Raw genomic sequence first — 20,772 nt, forward strand, 5'->3', positions numbered from 1 at the left:
AGGAGCACGTACTCTCCATCGATCACTCTCTCCTGCGTTTCACCGCTCGTTTCAAAACTTCCCTGCCCGTTCTTCTTCAAAAGAACCGCTAGGAAACAAATCCTCCTCGATTCGTGCGATAGATAAAAGATCCACGTTTGATGCATACGTTCCTCGCTCGTTTCCTCGCGAAACGATTCGAAAGTAGGAGGAACGAACACCTGGTGCTTCTGAGTTAACGATTAGCGCTCGAGAAACGAGATTAATAATAATAATAATTTAACGCGGAGCCGCTTCGATAAAACGAGAGGGGATATTTTACCCGATTCGAACGTTCTTCTTCTTTTTTTTCTTTTTTCGATTTCGTATCGTTTGTCGACTAAAATCGCGATAATTCTTAATGAACGGCCCCCCACGTTACAGGAAAGAAGTCTCGTTCGCATTTTTTCCACCCGTTTTTCCGCGGTGACGAGGAGATCCTGGAATAGGAATGGAACGTAACAATGCATTTTCCTCTTCCCCGTTGTATTTCGAAAAGGCAGTGCTACAGTTTTAGGTTCAAATATTTTATATATCAAGTATCGAGTTACAATCGTTTCCCTAACCTATGTAATGAAACGGAGATTTTCGTTCGAGGATCGATTCTTTGCAAAGTTCGCTTAAAATCTTGGATATTCGTGATAATGGGGGGGGGGGCAGGAGAGGGATCGCGTCTCGCGTGTAATATCGCGTCATTAGTCGCGGCGAGCTAGAAGAAACATCGCGCTTATCGCGCTCCTTCGTTACCCTTCTTCCTTCTTCCTTTTTTCCCTCAGGGCCGCGACTTTTACGACGCTTTAACGGAGATGAGGGGCCTTGAGCTCGTTTCCTCCGCGACGGTCAATTTTCCAGAAAAAAGAAAAAGGAAAAGGAAAAAAGAAAAGAAAACACCACCGTGACCATCGCTTTTTGCGCGACCAACCTTTCTACGATTGTCGTTTCCGCGAAAACTGCGCGGGCTGCGCGCGTGTACCTGGGGATCATTTAGATGTCGTTAGAGGCGCCAACCGCGTTGGAGCAGGGAGAACGAATTACGCGTTTCGTTTAAAACGGACAAGTGGATTTACACCGAGTGGTATTCTTAGATTTCTTGAACTCCTTGGAAAAACTCGATTAATCGTTTATCCCGATATAAATAATTTATATTTGGAGTAACTTTTGAAATCGCAGAAATTTGCTCGATCGAATTACGTTTCACGTACGCGTTGACTCGTATTTCTTAATCGATTTGCCGTTAAATCGTTAAACTAGCTATTCCAACTTGCTATTCGCCAACAGGATTTATGGATCCAGTTATATAATAGATTATATCCACGTAAAAATTATCGTGTTATAACGTTCCCTTTTTCTACTCCGTTAAAGTCTTTTTTTTAATCCTTCGATAATAATATCCAGTTTTGTCACGCGTGTTTCCTTCTTAATTAATTTTCACGTCCATTTCCAACATTATTATCGATTTTTCTACGCACAATTTCGTATCGCTGCTTCTCTCCCGTAATTAGATCCAGCGCGCGTAATAATCTCAGATTTGGCAAAAAAAAAAAAAAAAAAAAAAAAAAAGAAAGAAAGCAAAGTTTCAAAGTTGTCGATCGGAAGAATGACGAGTGCGTGACAATTCTTTGTCCCGTTTCGATCGCGGCCCGTTCGTTCGGATCCCCGTTCCTTTCTCGGAATCACCTTCACAGGTGGGTCGTTCATATTTATAGTTGGGGACTAACGTACAAACATTATGTTAATATTTGTTCAATATTTGTACGGCCTTACGTGGGCGTTTAGTGTCGCCTACGCGTGCGCACGCCTCGAAGCGTGTGCTTTGGTCGAAAAGAGAGAGGCCGTAACCCATTGTGCGTCGCGGCTGAACCCGCGTGGCCTATCGTGTCCACCTCCGTACACCTCTCTTTTTCAGTGCTACGGGGAAAACGAAAATATTATTCCGTTGATCGTGACACGTGTAACATTGTCACTCGATTGTCGCTCCTCAACACCAGGTAGAAATTTCTCTACGCATGGTGCCACCGTGTTTGCAAAATTGTCCTGTCGAACAAGGAAAGAAGAAGAAGAAGAAGAAAAAGAGAGAGAGAGAGAGATTGGAATGCACTCGATACAACAAGAACGTAACGTAATTGGTTGTTGATATCTCGGAGGAAATTATCGAATCGTATCTATCGGTGAAAGTTGCCATTAAGCGAAACGGGGCTCGATAATACACCATTGTCGTCGCTTTTATTGTTTCAAAGGTGACGTTTGTCGTTGCGGTAAGTTTCGTCGAGCGTTTTCAGTTGCACGTGCGAGACGCGTGTGGGTGTGATTTGGCGATTTAAGCGATCTCGATTTTCGTACGATTTTCTCCATCCTCTGCGGAGACACAGATCGTCGTACGCTATTAAATCGATCGATCAATAAACCGTGTAAAGATTCGAGGTAAAGAGAGGCGCGAGAAGATCCGAGGAGGGGAGGCTTCTTGTAAATATGACATTCTTTATTCAAATCCAATGTACAATTACAATTTACAACATTGCCGTTTCAAACGTCCAACATTTCGAGTTTAATTAACGCCAATTATACGCGCATAAGTAATGGTTCGTTGGCTGGCATTCAACACGAAATTGCCAACGACAGGTGTACCCCGCTCGCTTCCATACGGTCCGCACCATAATCCCGACGTAGAAAGTCGAGGCTCTCCCCACGTTACAATTTCGTTCACTTCGCAACGATGCCCGGCTCGCAATGCGACTGTTATCCTCTCCGTGTCCGCGGCGAGTCACGATACGGGCAATGGAGTCGTCGTCCATTTATGCAAAAGATCCTCCTCGTCGTTCATCTACGAAAGTAGATGTCTACGAATCCTTAAATTTCCCTCTTCTCTCCGTCTCTTCTTCGAGATTTCGATCATTCGTTCGATTGAAAGTTGAACAGAAGAAGAGAGAAAAAATATAGATTGAATAATTGTTTTAGATTTAAAAAGGATAATTTACTAAAGAAATGAAATAAGAGAATATTACTAATATACCTTTAAGAAAAACAATTAATTTGTTTTTTTATTAAAATTAATAAAGAATTTATTGGACATGATAAATATATTATAATTGAAAGATAAATTGAATATAAAATTAAATAAATTAATAGAAATATTGAATTGTTATAAATATTATTTAAATTCTTGAGATGAAATTATCGATAAAAAGATTATTTTCGATAAGATTAAAGTTATTGTAAAAATAAATATTTATTAAAATTTTAATTATAAATTATATTAACATATTAAATAAATAGAATTATTCGAAAAATAGTTTATTTAAAATGATAATTTTGGGAATTATCGATATTTAATTATCTAAATTTTAATTATCTAAATATATTTAATTTACAAAATTAATGTTTTTAATTTAAACTATTTAATTTAAAATTAATTAAATTGATATTTTTATTTATTACATTTATTTTATATTATATTATATTACATATATTTCTTTCTTCCTCGCCGTCGAGTCCAAAACCACCGATTATCGTGGCGTAAGAACGAGAATAACAAAACGAGCGCGAGCGAACGGATCTCTCCTCGATCGCGTGTTTACGTCGGAAGGACGGTCGAGCTCGAATACAAAAGTTGCGCGCAACTCGAAGGCTTCGTCGTTCGCAGTCGTCGACAACGTCCGCCACTGTTCGCATCTCTCGACGCGTGTGTATTCCTCGCGTCTGTATTCCTCGAAACGCGTAAACAGGAAAAACGTAATTATACCATCGCTTATTCGCGAAACGTTTTCGATATCGTTCACTACCTGCCACGATACACGAGTTAGCCGCGACCGAGTGGAAGTTAATAACATAATATAGGATAACCCGCGGTTCGTTTTCGTAACGAAAATAACGTAAGCGAAGTAGATTTGGAAGGAAAGGGAGAAAGACGGGCGTCGAGTGGAATCGCATGACGATCGACGATCATTCGAATCGCGGGATCATCCTCGAGCGAGAACACCGGGCTGCCCGCGGCCAATTTCGTACGAGATAAAATATATTCGGCCGGGATCCGACCCAATTAATCACGGTTAATTACGGGCGCGGGGGCAGTGGCGAACGAGGACGATTAATGAGTAATCGATTTCGATCACGCCACTCGCCAAACAGAATCGTAAATTTTCCTTTTCCTGCTCCCGGATAACACGCGGCCGACCAACTCGCCTCGAAATTGTTCCATCATCGATCGGATATAATAGGAATCGGTGTTTTTGGATGAGTAATTTTCTCTCTCTTAAATTGATTAAATTGGGATTTTGGGACAGCTTTATATATATATATATACGATTCGATATACGATGGGCACAGTTCGAAAGAAGAGAACGATGATGCGTTCGTAAAAGTCGCCGACGAGTCGACGATTCCCGCTTGCTCATCGTGCGAATCTATGACGAAGAACGGTAAATTGCCCATTTGTGGAACGACAGATTCGATTCGACGGCTTTCGAAGACTATTTCGACGACGGAAAAAAATCTCGTCGAATGGCCGATAGAAGCAATTATATTCTCGGATGTCATCCAATAGGAAACGATACGTACATAACTCGTAATTTCGAATGTTCCGCGACTCGTAAACACAAGCCCATAAATTACTACATTACCAGGCTCTGTCGTCGCCAACAAAACAAAGAATCTCTGGTTTTGTTCTTCCCCCTTCTCCCGTCACGTTCGAATCCCGTTTCGCGATAACGATCGGTAGTATTATTGGCCATTAACGATCGTTGTCGCGGCATCATCGCTACCAGATGGACTAATCTCGGGTCAACCAACTCCCCGGAGGCTCGATTAACGGCCACCGTGCTCACTCGCGATAATTCGAATTCGAAGGAGGTCGAAGGCCTCCTGTGTTACGTCTCCCCTCCGTTTCTTCCTTCCTTCCTTCCTTCCTTCCCAAAACGCCGTTTCAGTTCCACGTCCCCGCGATTTCGCGACGCCTTTCTTCCTCTCTCTCTCTCTCTCTCTCTCGCTTCCCCTTCGTTCTCTCGAACGAACGTTCGACCGAGCTAAGACGACCGCGAACCGAGCCGACGTTGCCAATCATCGTCCAGCGCCATTATCTCGCGCGCTGAACGCTCGTCGCCCCCCTTCCTCCTCTCCCTCCACCATTGCTTTCCCACGATCCAGTCGGACCGCATACGGATTTCACAAAAGCGGTGGAGCGAGCGGTGGACAGCCGGTTAATTAATTAACGGGGGGAGGAATTCACGGGCCGTGAATCTACTAAACCGGGATCCATCGATTCATCGATCGATAAGAGAGAGAGCGTCGCGGAAAGCGGTGAGTTGCGATTACATTGTTTGGAGGTGAATAGAGCCGTCTGTACGGATCCATTGTGACCACTCGGCCAATCGACGTCGCTTACCTTCTCTTCCTTCTTCCTCCTCTCCTCCTCCTCCTTCTCCTCCTCCTCCTTCTCCTTCTCCCGTTTATTCTTCACCCGCTCCTCGCCCCTCGTTACGTTTCCACCGTTGTTGGTTTACACTTTATATAAATACAAGGCTGGTAACCCGGCCGATTCCGCGCGTTGATTACCGGAAGGGGCGAACCGGTGCCCGATGTTTTCCATTTAAGAAAAAAAAAAAAGTGAAGAAAAAACGAAATCTCTCGATTGAGTTACGACGCGTATCCACTTCTCGCTCCTCTTATAAGCAGCTCCCTGCCTTTTATCCTGCCCTTATATCGCGCACACGTGATCCGTTCGCCACCGCGAATCCGAGAAAGACGCGAGAAGCACGCTTCGATCGTAATAACGAACTCGTCGCGTTTGCTGTTACGCGTGCTTTTTTCCTTCTTCTTCCTCCTCCTTTTCTTCTTCTTCTTCTTTTTTTTCTCGATACGCTTGCTTACGCTATCTAATTAAACGTCCAATTAACCGGCTCGCGACTCCTCGCGGCTGGTTATCACGCCACGGTAATCACGCGGATATATTCTATCGAGCGGGATTAATTCGAAGCGAAACCGCGCGAATTGGAAATACACGCGCGTTGTTTTTCGCCCGTTTCTCTTCTCTAACAGTGCGCGTGTCTCGAGATTGGAACAACATCGTTCGAACGCGTTCGTTTTTTTTTCGTTGGAACGTTTTTCTACGCTCGCGCGGAATCGGTGAACAGAGAAAAGGAGAAAAATAAAGGAATTGGTCGAGATATCTTCGTATCTCGTCTCAAATATGACCGGGAAAAGGAGAAGAGAGCGCGAGTAAGAGAGACGCCCACACTTGTGAGAGATACGCGATACACTCGTATATATCGGCGGCCTCGCCGCAGGTGTAGCCTTCCTCCCTTCCGGCCAATTCTTTCTGCCGATCGCGTTCCAACGCGGCCGGTAATTTTATCTCCGGGGACTCCGGTTAAAACGGAGTTAATTAGGCCTCCAGATAAATAATTATCGATAGGGCTTCCGGTGAACGCACGACATCTGGGGGTGGTGCCAGCTGCTCCTCCGCCACGGGGCAACTTGTCGCTCGCCCTCCCCTCCCCGTTTCCTCGATCTTGATTGCGATATATGGATATCGGCGATTTCGATATTGGAAAGATTGGATAGGAAAATGCGAATTTCGAGCGAGATCGAAGGCGAGAAATTTCTCGCGAAGCTTGTGGCCGCGACAGGTAGTTAAAAGCGGACCTTGAGAGTCTTATCGCCACCGATCTGGGGCACACGCACGTCTCGAGCGCTTTTTCACCGTGTCCTCGAGCGTTGGGAGAGCAAGAACGATATCGATGGTGGTGATAATAAGGACATTTTACGCATCCTCTCTCGTTTGCATTTTGATAGAAAACGCGCCTCCCCTCCGTCCATTCGCCCGCTTTCGTAAAATGTTCGATCGTATCTGAACGATTTACTAATTCTTCATAAATCGCGCACCCGATATCGTCCGGCCGCGCGAATGCATCTGTGTGATAGAAAATTACGATTCGAAAGATCATCGGCTGCGGAATAAGGATAATCTCTACCCGATCGAAATTAACTTGGCTCGTTGCTCGCGCTCGCGCGAATATATTACCGGTTTAAGCGGATCGATTAAAAAAAGGAAAAGGAAGGAAATAAGAGGATTGCGATACACTCGAAAAATTGTTGAATCGCTGTGTCGCGAAGTATTTAACGATCGAACGAGCTCGTGTACACAAAGGATCGAAGCGAGGTGAGCAAGGATAATCGATCGCTCTTCTCTTCTTCCTCTCGCGTACCTCCCGACTACTTCTCCAAGACTAGAGCTGAATCGAAGAGAATATCTGGTGTGAATGACTTTCGAGATAAAGGACGCTCGATGCAAAGGTGGACATGCAAGGGCCCCGCTTAAATGCATCCGAGCCTGTTTATAAATCTGCCGACACTCTCGAGCTTTCCCCGTCTCTTCGTAATAGCCTCTCTCGAGATAAAGCTCTCTAAACAGAAAGGGAGAGGAAAATAATCGTAACGTCGAGCTTTCTCCCCCTCGGTCAGTCCCTTGGACCATTATCGGTAAACACGCTATTAACGCCCCTGTCGTAGCCTCTGCCCCGGAGAAACCCGTGTACCCAATCTGGCAACTGCGCGGCGAGTGTAATAACGCGCGAAACGCGCTATCCATCAGCCGGGGCAAAACAGTTAAGCGGCCGTAGGATCTCGCTCTCTCCGACGGCGTGTAACGAACCTTCTTCCGTTGTTCTACTCGCGCCAAGTGCAAGTGTTCTTCTTCTGGATCCATCTGGGATGGAGTCTCGATCGTTTACTTCTTTTCGAGGATTCGGACGCGTGGGCGATCGTTGTTTTCGGGTCCGATCAGATCATTTTCGGATACGCTCGCGCGGAGGATGTAAAAAAAGGTTGGAGGTATTCAAAGAATTCGTTACGAAACGGAGAAGAAGGACCGAGAATCGTAATCGTTGCACGCATCTGCGCCGCAATTAAGCGCGGTCACCTTTCGAGGTGGCGCGTCGTGTGCGAGATTCTTCTCGACGTTAAACGCCGCGTCGCGAGAGAGAGAGAGAGAGGGAGGATATCGTGGAGATAGTCACCTGCTGATTTCGTGTCATTCGGTCTAATTCTAGTTAAGGCGGCGCAGTTCACGGGTTATCGCGAGCGTTGGATCGCTCGAATTAAAGAATCTCGCATGTGGTCTCGGTCCGTAATAGCCGTAAAGGTGGCGGCTAATTAAATTCCTTTGGGGACGGAATGGATTGGGTTCAACAACGGCGATATATATATATTCCTTTCTTCACGAGCGAGCCGCGTTTACGGGTTAATTGACCCCGTATACGAATCTATCCAAGGTGTCGTACGGAAGAGGGCTTTAATTTCTCCTCGAGGTTCTCCAGGAATCCTTTCCAAGTAGCAGCTCGAGATGATTTTGAAAGCTAATCGGGACTGCGCTCTTATTATTCGGCGAAAACGAAATCTAACGTAAATCGCTCGCCACTCGAGTTGCTTGCACGAAACAGTGTATATTAATTGGAGAAAATGTTCAAATTGTAACATTGTACAACAAGCATACGTTAAAATACGTTAAAATTTATCAAGAAGCGTTTAAATTTCATTTTTAAAACATTTCAAAACAATTATAAATTATCGATCAATATTAAGTTTTAATAATGATTTGTCAATGATTTTTTATACGTTCCACGCGATAAGAATAGAATATACGAAAAGTAGAAACTTTCTACTTTTTTTATTGCCATATTTGATTCGCAAAACTGTGCGAAACTGTACTAAAATTAATCTCAACGTTTACGGCCGCTTAACAGTGGCGACTTGAGACTCGCCTCTCAAGCTTAATTTATATAACTCGAGCTTTTTTTGATTCGAGGGAATATCAAGTTGGAGGAAGAATAAACCCCTCCCGCTTCGAAACACATCCTCGCCAAGGCAATTTCCTTCCTCGAGTGCTCGCTAAATTGTCCCGAACCGTCTTTCGCTCGCCGACAATTTAGTCCAATACGCGTATATTCGTAGAATATAACGGGCGAGGGATGCGCGTCCGTTTACGCGCGACATAAATCCAGCTTAATGATATCGCGAGTAATGTCAGAGTGACGGTATCTCGGCAAACGGGTACACGTAGTAAGAACAAGGCTGACACCTCGATCCACCGTTCCGCGCGGCGAAAGATCGTATCGCCGAGATTTTCTGCTGCGACCCTAACCCGACATTCGTTTAGAAGAGAGAGAGAGAGAGAGAGAGAGAGAGCTCGCGATGACCCGAGACCACGAAATTTTCGACCTTTTTTTCACTCGTTGCCAGATTACTCGGATTCAGCAACGCGATTCGCCTTCAGATAGCTTCGCGAGACTCGACGCTGCCCATTCGCGTCACCCGCGCTTCATCCAACTGTTTTCTTTCTTTTCTTTCTTCTTCTTTTCTTGTTCACACCGATCTCTCCCTTCTTGCTCGAGGATAGCATCTCTTTCGCGAAACTCTTTCTCGGCGAATTCTCCCGAATCTCGATCCGAATTCCGAATCCCTTTCAAATTTAATCGAACGTATTTTTATATACAATCGTTTGAAAAAGAAGACAAGTAATCGGCTCGGACGGAGGACGAATATTCTCTCGAGGCGGAGAGAAAGAATTGGTTGGGTGCGCGCGCGAAAATGCCGCGTCGGTGGCAGGTGTAACGTGGAAGAAAGGGGAAAAAAAGAAAAAAGGAAGAAGCGAAACTGGAGGCTGGCCACGCCGCTTCCCGGAGACGGTGTTCCCGCGAACTAATTGCGAGATCGAGGCGGCGAGGAAGGGCGGGCGGGAGATACGGGTGGGAGGGAGGGACACCGGACGATAACGGGGCTTTCAGCGTGGAACTCGTAAATTTGTCGGTGGCGGGTCGTACCCGTGGATTTTTAGGCCGCCTTCCTCCTGCAAATTATCCTTTCCCCCCTCCCTCCTCCCCCAATTTGTTCCCTTTCTCTTATCAGAGAACACTCGCTGCTTCGTTAAATAACGAATAATAAGGCGTAACGAAAACCCTCTCCTCTCTTCTCCTCTCCTCGCCGTTATCTTATCTCTGTAACCTGCTGCTCGACCTCTGTCTTCTGGTTTCGAAGTGGTCGAAAAACCATCCGATCCGAATCCAAGTGACGGAACAAGGAATATCATTCCATCGAGCGAGCGATGTTGAGAGTATCGGTGTTGCCATTCGGTGTTTTTTTGCCACAGTCGTTAAGATAAAAAGATAATCGTCTCGCGGTTTGACGAAATGGACGCAATATAGTTTTCTAACTATATTAAGTGCTCGAGTTATCGACCTGTCTCTGCCATAGACTCGTTCAAGCGGATAGAATCCGTTTCTTACGAAATAACGAGCCGTTCCAAGACACGTAGGAGGGAAACGGTCGTGATGCGCGGCCGCTTACTCGTTATCGCGCACAATGGATCGCACGCTGAGCACCGAAACTACCGTGGCCGAATTAAACCGATCTCGTTCGTGATAGGAATGGATGAGCGAATAGGACAATTCGGTCGGAGATAAACCAGTCTACACTCGAACGACGCTTGTTCTTTTCTTAAATTATCCTTTTCGAAAGCAAGTTCGAACGAATCGAGTCGCGGATCGGATAGGAAATAACTCATCGATCCATCCGAATAAGTTTAGGAAACAGTTTAATAAACGTTTCGTAGCCATCGGGTGGAAAAATTGTTCGATGGCCACCGTTAGAAGGTTATTAATAGGGGCCCGATGGGAAGCGTGACATTGGAGAGAGAATGGGGAGCAGTTGGATGGCGGTATTGTGACGCGTACGCGGATCCCTGCGGGACGTCGGAACGGTACCGGGAATCGGCAGGCTCTCTCTCTCTCAGTGGGGACCGGTAAATACCACTAATCGCTTCTCGATGCTTTCTAACCCGCCTCGACTCTACCGCTCGAAGAGTTATTGCCGTTGCTTTCATTCAGACCACCTCGGCCAAGGTCTTCTTCTTCTTCCATGCGTCCATCCGTGCGTGCGCGCACGTACGCGTAAAACTCTTTTCTCCAAAAGATACGAACGATGAATTAAAGTTACTACTCCCGCGAGTTTTAACGATAGAAAAAAATTTTTTGGATATAAAATAGAAACTGGACATTACCAATTTATTATATATCGCAATTATTACATGATCGTTGAAAATCACATTCATCACTCGATAAATCACTCGATAAAAATATGATATACGAATTTTATGTCGACAGAGGAACAGAGAGAGGGAGCTATACGATTTAAAAAAAGGAAAGAGAGGAGGAAGAAAGAAGGAAGGAAAGAAGGAAAGAAGAAAAGAAAGAAAGAAAGAAAGAAGGAAGGAAGGAAAGAAAAAAACAAAAGTGACGAACGACAGATGATACTCGGAGACGCGAACGGTTTCACTCGGCACCGATCGTTCTCCACGGGGAGAGGGGAACGGTTTATGCAACGCGTTGACGACCCGGCGGGGAGATGCAACACGGTAACGGACTTGCTTCTCCCTCGAGAATCGATTAATCCTCCTCGATGGTCGCGCGTCGATTATTGGCCCCGTCATCTCGATCGCTGTTCGCCGACGATCGGCTCCGACTCATGCTTCGATCGCGGCTCTTGCTGTGCCTCGACCGCGTCTCCATGTTGCTCTCCTTCTCGCACGTGCACATCCCGTTGTCCTCAGCCGTCAGTTGCTCCACCGGATTACTATTCAGGGCAACTATGTCCCTGGTCCTCTTGGTGCACCTGCATCTCGTGCACGCCATCCGCCTCGTTCTCGTCGTACGGCCCCTCCTCCTCGTCGAACGGCGACGACGACGACTGCTTCTGCGTCTTCTGCGCCCTCTCCTTCTGCTTCTCCTGCGCCTCCTTCGACGACCTCTTCTCCGCCGACCTCTGCTTCGTCTTCTTCGCCCCCTTCTTCTCGCCTGCTCGGTCGGCATCATGTTCGACGTGAGCTGGGAATCCGGGTCCGTGTTGAGGAAATAGTGGCCGTTGGCCTTCTTCAGGATACCGTAGTCCAAACCGCGTTTCAACGCCGCGTGCATCTGGGCAGGGGGGAAGGAAGAAATTCGGAAGGATTCGAATTCGTCAATACCGTATCTCTCTCTCTCTCTCTAGGATAGATATATCGTTCCTTGATCCAGCCATTCGGAAGCTAGATCGATCGAACGTCGAAAAATATTCTTTTGCTTCGACCAAATTTTTTTCATCGTATCGAACGTATTTTTTTTTTTTTTTTTGTAAACGGCGAAAAATTAATCTTTGGGATTCGGATTGTATTTGAAATTTGTTTTTTTTTTTTTTTTTTTTTAAAGAAAAAAAGATACGAAGAAGCGAAGCTACCTGTCTGTTCACGGTCGACTCGTGAACGTTGCACTGCGACATGATATAATTCATGATCTCTTTCGACGTGGACCCGTGAGCCTCCCTCAGATTCCTGATGGCGTTAACCACCCTGGACGACATCTTCGGTGTTTGCTTCCCCATTTCTCAATTGCGTCTCCCGCTTTTTTTTCTTTTTTTTTTTTCAAAGAAACTTTCGACACGATCCCTTCGAATCGGTGAACCGAGAAAGCTTTCAGCTTCCAACTCGTTGATAATGTGCATTTGAGCTTTACGTGTAATTTAGACGAACGCCTTGTAAACGATACGCTTGGATTAGAATTATCACGAGAAAATTTGAATTAAAATTATGCCAAAATCATCGTGATCGATTTGCGTCTCGGGAACGATCCGGGTGCCGACTAAACGATTTTGTTTACCGTGGTTTCCGCGTTTCGATTTTTTTTTCCATTCAACGCCAAGCTCCCCACTCGAAAACTATTCCACCACGAAATTGTCTGATTCGCCTCGAACACCATCGGAAGGCGGTGTCCCGATCGCTTCGATGTCCATTTTTTTTCTTTTTCCCTCGAGAAAAGAAAAACTCGTTCCTCGGTTATAGCGATTCACAGTTGAAGGAGTATCGAGCTATTACCTTGCCGCGAACGACGGGTTTGTCCGTTCAATAGAGCCGTAAGGGGGAAAAATCGAGTCCGCGGAAGCGTGACAAGATCAAGATTTTCGAAGTGCATCGCTGTTAAACCGAATCACATGGGTGAACTACTAAGGAAGGAGAAACGGAAACGCAAAGATAGGGAACGAACGAGAGAAGCGTGCGTATCGGAGTGCGTTGACGTTAACGCTGCTTTCACTCGATTCCTCGCTCGCACAAGTTCACTCTTCTCTGATCTTTGACGTTTTCTCCCCTCCCCTCCAACATAATCATTCGTAATAATTTCAAGCTTATCCATGTTCTCGATTATTAGTCTCGATTAGAGAATTTTTCCTTACTCGTTCTCGTCAATTTCGCGTTGAAATCTCTTAACACGAGGAGATATAGAATCGATGAACCGTGGAGAAAAGTGTACATCCATAGGAAAGATCGTCGGCAATATCGACTGTAAATTGTTGTTGCAAACACCGCAAAACGTGAGAACGGACATGCAAGCGATTGAACAAGGTTATCGAAGCAATTCCCGTGTTACCCGATCGATTTTCGAATTTCTCACCTTCGCTTTCCTCGATCCTCGATTAATCCCCCCCCACTCGGGAGGAGGAGGAGGAAGCGGAACGATCGTTAAGCGATACGATACCTGTGTTAAATTTGGCGATGTTGGATGGTAACGAAGGCAGTTTGCAGCCGGCTCGGTGCCACGCCAAATTTACCGATTAATTTTTTTCCCCCCGTGTGTGCTCATTAGCCGCCCTTAATGGTGTCGGCGGCGTTAAAAAAGCCGCGATTCCGAGCTGGTTGGACGGGGGACGCGTGTATCCCGTTCGAGACATCTTGCCACCTCGTCCGGTAATTGGATAGTCGGGGACGCCGCGGTTTACAAGAATAACGCGGCAATTTAGCCGACCATTTAGCCTTATACCAGAACCGATTCCCCGATTCGTTGATCAGCACCAGGTGTCGCCGCGGCGCGCTCCCTCCTGCACACCTGCGCTCCATGTAGATGCTCGCGTCTACGCGCCAATGATTATTTATCAACGTCGCGCTTAGACAAGAGGAACGCCGTGCCACCGCTCTTCCATCCCCTCCCCTCCTCTCCTTCCATTTCGCTACCTTTTTTTACGCGTCGTCCAATGATCCCGTCTCCACGCCGATAGAAACGTTCAAATCGACATCATTTACGCGGTATTATTCTTCGAAAATCGATAGCCTTTTAGCTTTTTTCGTTTCATCGATATTATTACGTATCCGTTCCGTTCCGTTCCGTTCCGTTCCATTCGACACTTTTCGTTGTTCCGCGCACACCTGCCTCCAACGTCCACGTCATTTTCCCGCGGAATTCGCCTCTTCCCTCGCGTTCTTTGGGACTCCAGTCTCGATAATTCCAATAATTCCAAGAATTGCAGATATATATATATAGGGTGTCGAGAAATGGATCGGGTATTCGACTTCGTATCTTCGCAAGAATGGGCGAGTTTATTTTTCGAATATTAGTATCCTTATAAATATGTATAATGTAATAAGCACGTCGAAGCTCGAGTGGCGAGACGGGAGTGTAGCTCGGCTTCTGTTCGGAAAAGCGGAACACGGTCGACCAATCAACGCCGCCGCGCCCGTGCCGCGCGGTCATCGCAATTGGTTGATTAACGGCGTTCCGAACGGCAAAACGGGGATTGCGCGCAAACTCGTAACAGTGTAATTGTCCGTTTTGCATACTCGATTGCATTAGCCTGTGGCCGCGCCTGTGTCGCCTGTCTGTCCGTTACAGCACCGTTTTTGCTCACCATTTTGCTTATATTATCGCGAGGAATTATCGATCGGCTAGCCGCTTATAAATATTCGTGGCGCAATTAATAATTAATATTCCGCGAATCAGCCGAGATAAATCGCCGCGTGTTTGTATTCATTAGAATACGGCCGGGCATCGGGGCACGAGGAAATTATTATTAAACGCGCCGCGCCACGGCGGACAAATCGATTCCGAGCCATAAGCCTCGCAAGGCCGGCTCCCGTTTTTTCCCCTTCTTTCTCTTCTTCTTCTTCTTCTTCTTCTTTCCTTCCTTCTTTATGGGATTCCAGAAAAGTGTTCGAGCGATAGCTGTGGAAAATGTATGTTTCGAATCGAATGGAAAACTGGTGGCTCGGAGGGGGACTGTTTCGCCTGGCGAAACCTGTTCCACGGTTCCTCGAATCTCTTTTGTATCCGAACGGTACACGAACGGAGCGGCGAGCAAAGGCAAAAGGAGCGAGAGGAAGCGAGGATTTTCGAGGTGGACGGGGATGAGCGCAAAGGGTGAATTAATGCCGATGAGAGCGGGCGCAGTTAATAAACGCGGACTTATTAAACGATTACATTAACGCATCCGTCGCCCGAGATTAATGCACTCGGGCCTGGAACGTCTCACTCGTTGGCGGCGGGCGGCTGCGTGTATAACGTGTATACGAAGAAAGGCAGAAGCCGACAAGAAATATGATCTACACAGTGTGGTGGGCACGGTATCGCGGTAGCCTTCGAGATAATTACGGCCACGACCGGCGATAACTTTCGCGTCGTCGAAGGGCCCAAGTGGGCCGATAAAAGCGTCGTGTTAACGCGCTTCCTCCTCCTCTTTCTCTTCCTTCTTTCGTTCTTTTCGTTCTTTTCGATCGTCGAGCTGGAATAGGAATCTAGCGATCGAAAAAAGTATCGAAGAGAATGGAAATTATGGAGTGGTTGCTTTATTTCACTTGCGCGAGGATGAATCTTTTTTTTCCTTTTTTTCACCATTTTGCAACAACATTTTGTGGAAAAACGAGTCAGAAGTTACGCGCTGTCAGACAGTGATATCTTGGCACGACGATATCCAGAAATAATAACCACGCGTATATACACGCGAGAAAGGCAGGGTAGCGGCAATAAGTAACGAAAGGACAATCTCGTCTATCCTGCAGCTAAGTGTCGGTCACGCGTCGAGGTGGCATTTCAACTTTCATGACTCTATCTTCTACTTCCCGTCTTTTACGACAATCTTGTAATTACGTCTTGGAGCACGTTCCTCGTAATGACACGTCGTTGCGTAATTTGCGAAAACTATCGTACGGCATTAGCTTCCTTAAACGTTTCAACTCATCATCGTGAAACAAGAATAACACGAATCCTCGCTTCTTCTTTATCGAGGCCCGACAGCGGCTTCGATACAATTTACGCTTCGATACAATTTAATATATATATATATATATTTTTACTTCCTGTTGCAAAAGGAAAAAGAAAAAAAAAAGGAATCAAGGATTTGTAATCCCAAAATAAATTTAAATTTCGAAGGATGGAAAGAAGCAGAGGGAGGGAAAATATAATTTGGATCCGCGGAAAGGGAGATTAATAAGTGAGGAAGAAAATACGGGATAATATAAGGGACTTGATCGCGAGCAGGTGGACGAGAAGAGGCGAGAACACGAAACTCTGTCGGCCCACCCGCGCCAAACCACTCGTCCCGATGTCACGTGTTTATAAATAGTGCATCAACGTAATGCCCGCCGGCTGTAACCGTGGCGAAAGATTTACGCGCATCGCGGCCGCCATACGCGGCTCGCCAACGCGGAAAGGAATTCCGCGATGTATAATAACGAGGATGTCCCATCACGTGGCTGGTTACCCGTTACCGATCACCGTCCGAGATTTCGCCCTTCCCTTCCTCTCTCTTCCATCATTCTCTTTCCTAAAATTCACATTTTCTTTCTCCAAACCGTTTTATTTCCAGAATCGATACTTTGTAACCATTCAGATTTCTTTTCTCCAAACCAATCGCGCTCATTTATTCGAGTATAGGCTTTTAAATGTATACATACTTTGTAACGATTTAGATTTCTTTTTTCCATACGTTTTAGGCATTGTCTCCTTCTTAAAAATCTTCATTTTACATTATTTATTCGGATCTAAATTTCTTTCCTTCGTTTTATTTCCAAATAAATACTTCGTAACAATTTAGATTTCTTTTTCAAACGTTTCGTTTAGGCATCGATTCCTTCCATCGTTCTGTTTCCTAAAAATCTACATTTTACATTTATTCGGATTCAGATTTCTTCCCTCCAAATGTTTTATTTTCAAACCAGTATTTCGTAATGATTTAGATTTCTTTTCTCCAAACGTTCCATTTAGGCATCATTTCCTTCCTGAAAATCTATATTTTACCATTTATTCGGATTCAGATTTCTTTCCTCCAAATATTTTATTTTCAAACCAATATTTCGTAATAATTTAGATTTCTTTTCTCCAAACGTTCCATTTAGGCATCTTCTCTTTCCTAAAAATTTTCATTTTACTATTTATTCGAATTCAGATTTTTTTCTTCCAAACGAACGCTCTTCCATCGAATATAGACTTCTAAGTATGTACGTATTTTGTAACAATTTAGATTTCTTTTCTCCAAACGTTCCATTTAGACATTGTTTCCTTCCTAAAAATCTACATTTTACACCATTTATTTATATCGAATTCAGATTTCTTTCCTCCAAACGAACGCTCTTCCATCAAGTATAGGCTTCCAAGTATATACGTACTTTGTAACGAAATTTATGACGCAGACGTCGCTGATATTGAAACACCGCCTTTCCTCAAACCGCAGTCTCTCGCAACATAATTTAGGACAGGCATCACGCGGGCGGACAAGCGAAATGCGTCTCGGAAACCGTGGCTTACCGAGTCCAGACGTTAACGCGCATGCGACGATGAATAATCCTGTCGCGTGTCACAATTACCCCACGTCTGCCTGCGCCGCCGAAAACAATCCATTTTTCACGTTAATCCGCCGTATATAATTTTCCACCCTTCCATCTGATATTCTGTAAAACTCCGTGCATCGAAATTCCCCTATTCTCCTTTCCATTCGTCAATTTTTTCGACGACCCCACGTGACGAAGAACGAACGACCGATCCCCCAATTAATTCGTTTCGAAAATTCGTTTTCGGGGTAAAGTCGGCGCGAGACACGCGGAAAGCGCGATGGCGCGTTTAACAAATGGCGGTCGAAATTTTCCAAGTTTCCTAGCGCGGGACACACTTTATCAACGTAGAGGCATATTTCACGGACCCGTGGCTCTCGCTTGGTGCTTGCGCGCTTAGCTATTTCTGCGATCCGCGGAGAGTCATATCCGAGATGTCAGATCCACGGACCTCTCCCGCGCTAATGTCACGCTATTCCTCCGTATAACGAGGGAACAAAACGATGAAACGGGGAAATTGTTATCGCGGCCGAGACTTGTCCTTTCCTCCTCCTCCTCCTCCTCCTCCTCCTCCTCCTTTCCCCTGCTCCTCGAATTTATCGTCGAGCGTCTTGGCCGGGTAATCGAATGAACGAACCCAGTGAAATTAGTCAACGTAATTAAACATCAAGAGGCCTGGCTGACGGGAATGCAGATTGAGACGATCAAAGGAGCAGGCGGAGAGCTGGTTGATGAATAGCGGATGGAAAAATGTTTCTCTATGTTCTTGCTGAATTTGTGTGTTACGCTACGATTTCGTTGAAATGTATCTAAATGTTGAAAGTGTACAAAGTGTAAGAAGAGGGAACGAAGAAATATTTATTACTCTCGTTGCTGAATTTCTATATATATGTTATCATTCACTCGCATGAAAACGCGCGTTGCGTAATAGAATCGATGATAAAAATCGATTGCGATCGAAACGTGATCGTGCTCGATATATTCGATAACGCGTTTCTTGATGTAAATTTCACCGTTCCACGGGGAGAGCGGGTTCGAGTCGATTTTTTCGATTCGATTTTTGACAAACGACACGTAAACCGGAGCGGAGATTTTACAATGAGAGACGAATGTGAAACGGTTGGCTCGGTGATTTCATTGAACCGTTACGGGTACGCGAAAGTTTGACTCGTCGAGTGTCGTGAAAGCGGTGTCGTTGCACGCATGACGAGTTTATCCGTCGCGACATTTTAATACTCGTACTTGATCAAATTATTAAGACGTTCCGTCCGCCTCTTGCTTCCCCGACCATAACATTTTCGTTTCTCGTTTCTTCTTTAAATGTGTGACACCGTCGGTTAAATTATTCCAAACGTGTATTCTCTCTCTCTCTCTCTCTCTCTCTCTTTTCTTTAATCCTTATCCCTCGCGATACATCTTCTCTCTCGAGTATAAAAAAGAGGAAAAAAGACAAAGTTTCGAGTACATAATAGCGATATACAAATATAAATAGGAACAGACGCTTTTCTGCTTTATTTCGTTTCCATAACGTTATTTTAATTTTTACCCTTTTTGCTGGCTGTTCACCCAAACGTTGATACGAAGAGAGAAAGAGAGAGAGAGAGAGAGAGAGAAGCGTTTGAACTTGATGTACGGCAGACGCAACAATCAGCCTGTTAGACGAAACAATCGAGGAGGATCCTTCTGTGAGAAATGCCCTCGAGGAATGGACACCGACGCTCCGAGGATTCCTCTCCATGAGATTATGTATGCGTACGTTTGTCAGCTTAATGGAATCCAAACGGATGCGCTGCAAGGACGAAAATAATGGGATTGAAAAGGAGGTAGGAAAGGGACGACGATCGTTCAACGGAAGGACTCTTGCTCCTCTTGGTAAATTAAACGACACCTCTTCCGGATGCCTCCTACGAGAAAGAATCCGTCGACCAGTTTAGAAATAACCATAATAAGGTGCTTCTACATGAGCTTTTAATAATCACCCATGAAATATATAAATTGGAATTTTTTACTAAAAATGACATTAATAGATATATAAATAATATAAAATTTAAATTAAAATATTTCTATCGATATAAAATTCAATCTACTATTTTATTCAATATATATAATAAATAATATATAATATCGGTAAAGGAAAAACAATTGTATAAAATATTAAATAATTCGTTTTACCGTGCCAGACGTCTCGTCAAAAATGGAAAACGGTATTTTTACATTTTGGAACGATCGCTGCGATGCATAATCGTACGTAAATTAATTCCAAACGCTGTCTTATTCGATCTAGTTTTCCGAAACGGAACAACGGTTCTCTTCCATGACCTGTAAATCAGCCGATTCCGAGGCCCGGAGAGGAGCGTGTTTATAAATGTATCTCCCACGCCCTCCACTGTCTGGGCCGGATTTCTCTCTTTGCTTTCTCCTTCTTCTGCGTCGCCTTCTGCGTCTTCTGTTCGTCGTCGTTATATTATTACGTGCGAACGTTTCTCTCCCTCCCCTCCAAGAGGTAAATTAGAGTTTGCCTCTTTCTTCTCGCTCTTCCCTTTCTCTACTCTCCCGCCGATCTTCAACTCGCTCGATTTAGAAGAAACGCGGGGGAAAAATGCAGTTTTCGACCCGTTGCCATTAATGCGCCATGCCGAGGAACGCGTGGTAGGAATAGAGATTCGTCGTTTTAACGCGATTCGATCTGTCCGAAAATAGGGGACGTTGACGACAGTTTTTGAACGAGAGGGTTCTCTCGTCTCTTTCTCGACTCCCCCCGACTCGAAAATTTTATTTATCGTTGCAATTAATAGACGGAATCTAACACTCCTTAAATTGAAACACTGAAACAGATCGTGGAGGGAAGAGGAGGAAAGGTGGTGTCAATGAAATGATAATTAAAGTGAAGAAATTACGTTTTCTCTCTCTCTACAATAATTCTCTCGTCTCTTTCTCGACTCCCCAATTCGAAAATTTTATTTACGGATTATCGTTGCAATTAATAGACAGAATCTAACACCTTAAATTGAAACACTGAAACAGATCGTGGAGGGAAGAGGAGAAAAGGTGGTGTCAATGAAATGATAATTAAAGTGTTGGAAGAGATTACGTTTTCTCTCTCTCTCTCTCTCTCTCTACAATTAATTATCACATTTGTTAAATAA

General features: G+C 44.9%; 2 protein-coding genes across 2 annotated transcripts in view; one reads left to right on the top strand and one right to left on the bottom strand.

The window, feature by feature from the left end:
• LOC122716514 overlaps positions 1-20,772 on the top strand; it is a 176,736-nt gene that overhangs the window by 41,950 nt on the left and 114,014 nt on the right. The gene's annotated exons all lie outside the window — the stretch shown is intronic.
• LOC122716515 (luc7-like protein 3) lies at positions 11,451-12,420 on the bottom strand. The gene is made up of 2 exons (XM_043939674.1): positions 12,277-12,420; positions 11,451-11,978 (listed from the first exon to the last, which is right to left on the bottom strand). Exons 1-2 carry the CDS (start codon positions 12,418-12,420, stop codon positions 11,451-11,453), a joined length of 672 nt encoding a protein of 223 aa, XP_043795609.1.

The sequence above is a fragment of the Apis laboriosa genome, unplaced genomic scaffold, assembly GCF_014066325.1.
Source record: "Apis laboriosa isolate Shangri-la unplaced genomic scaffold, ASM1406632v1 scaffold46_cov150, whole genome shotgun sequence".
NCBI classification, from domain to species: Eukaryota; Metazoa; Arthropoda; class Insecta; order Hymenoptera; family Apidae; genus Apis; species Apis laboriosa.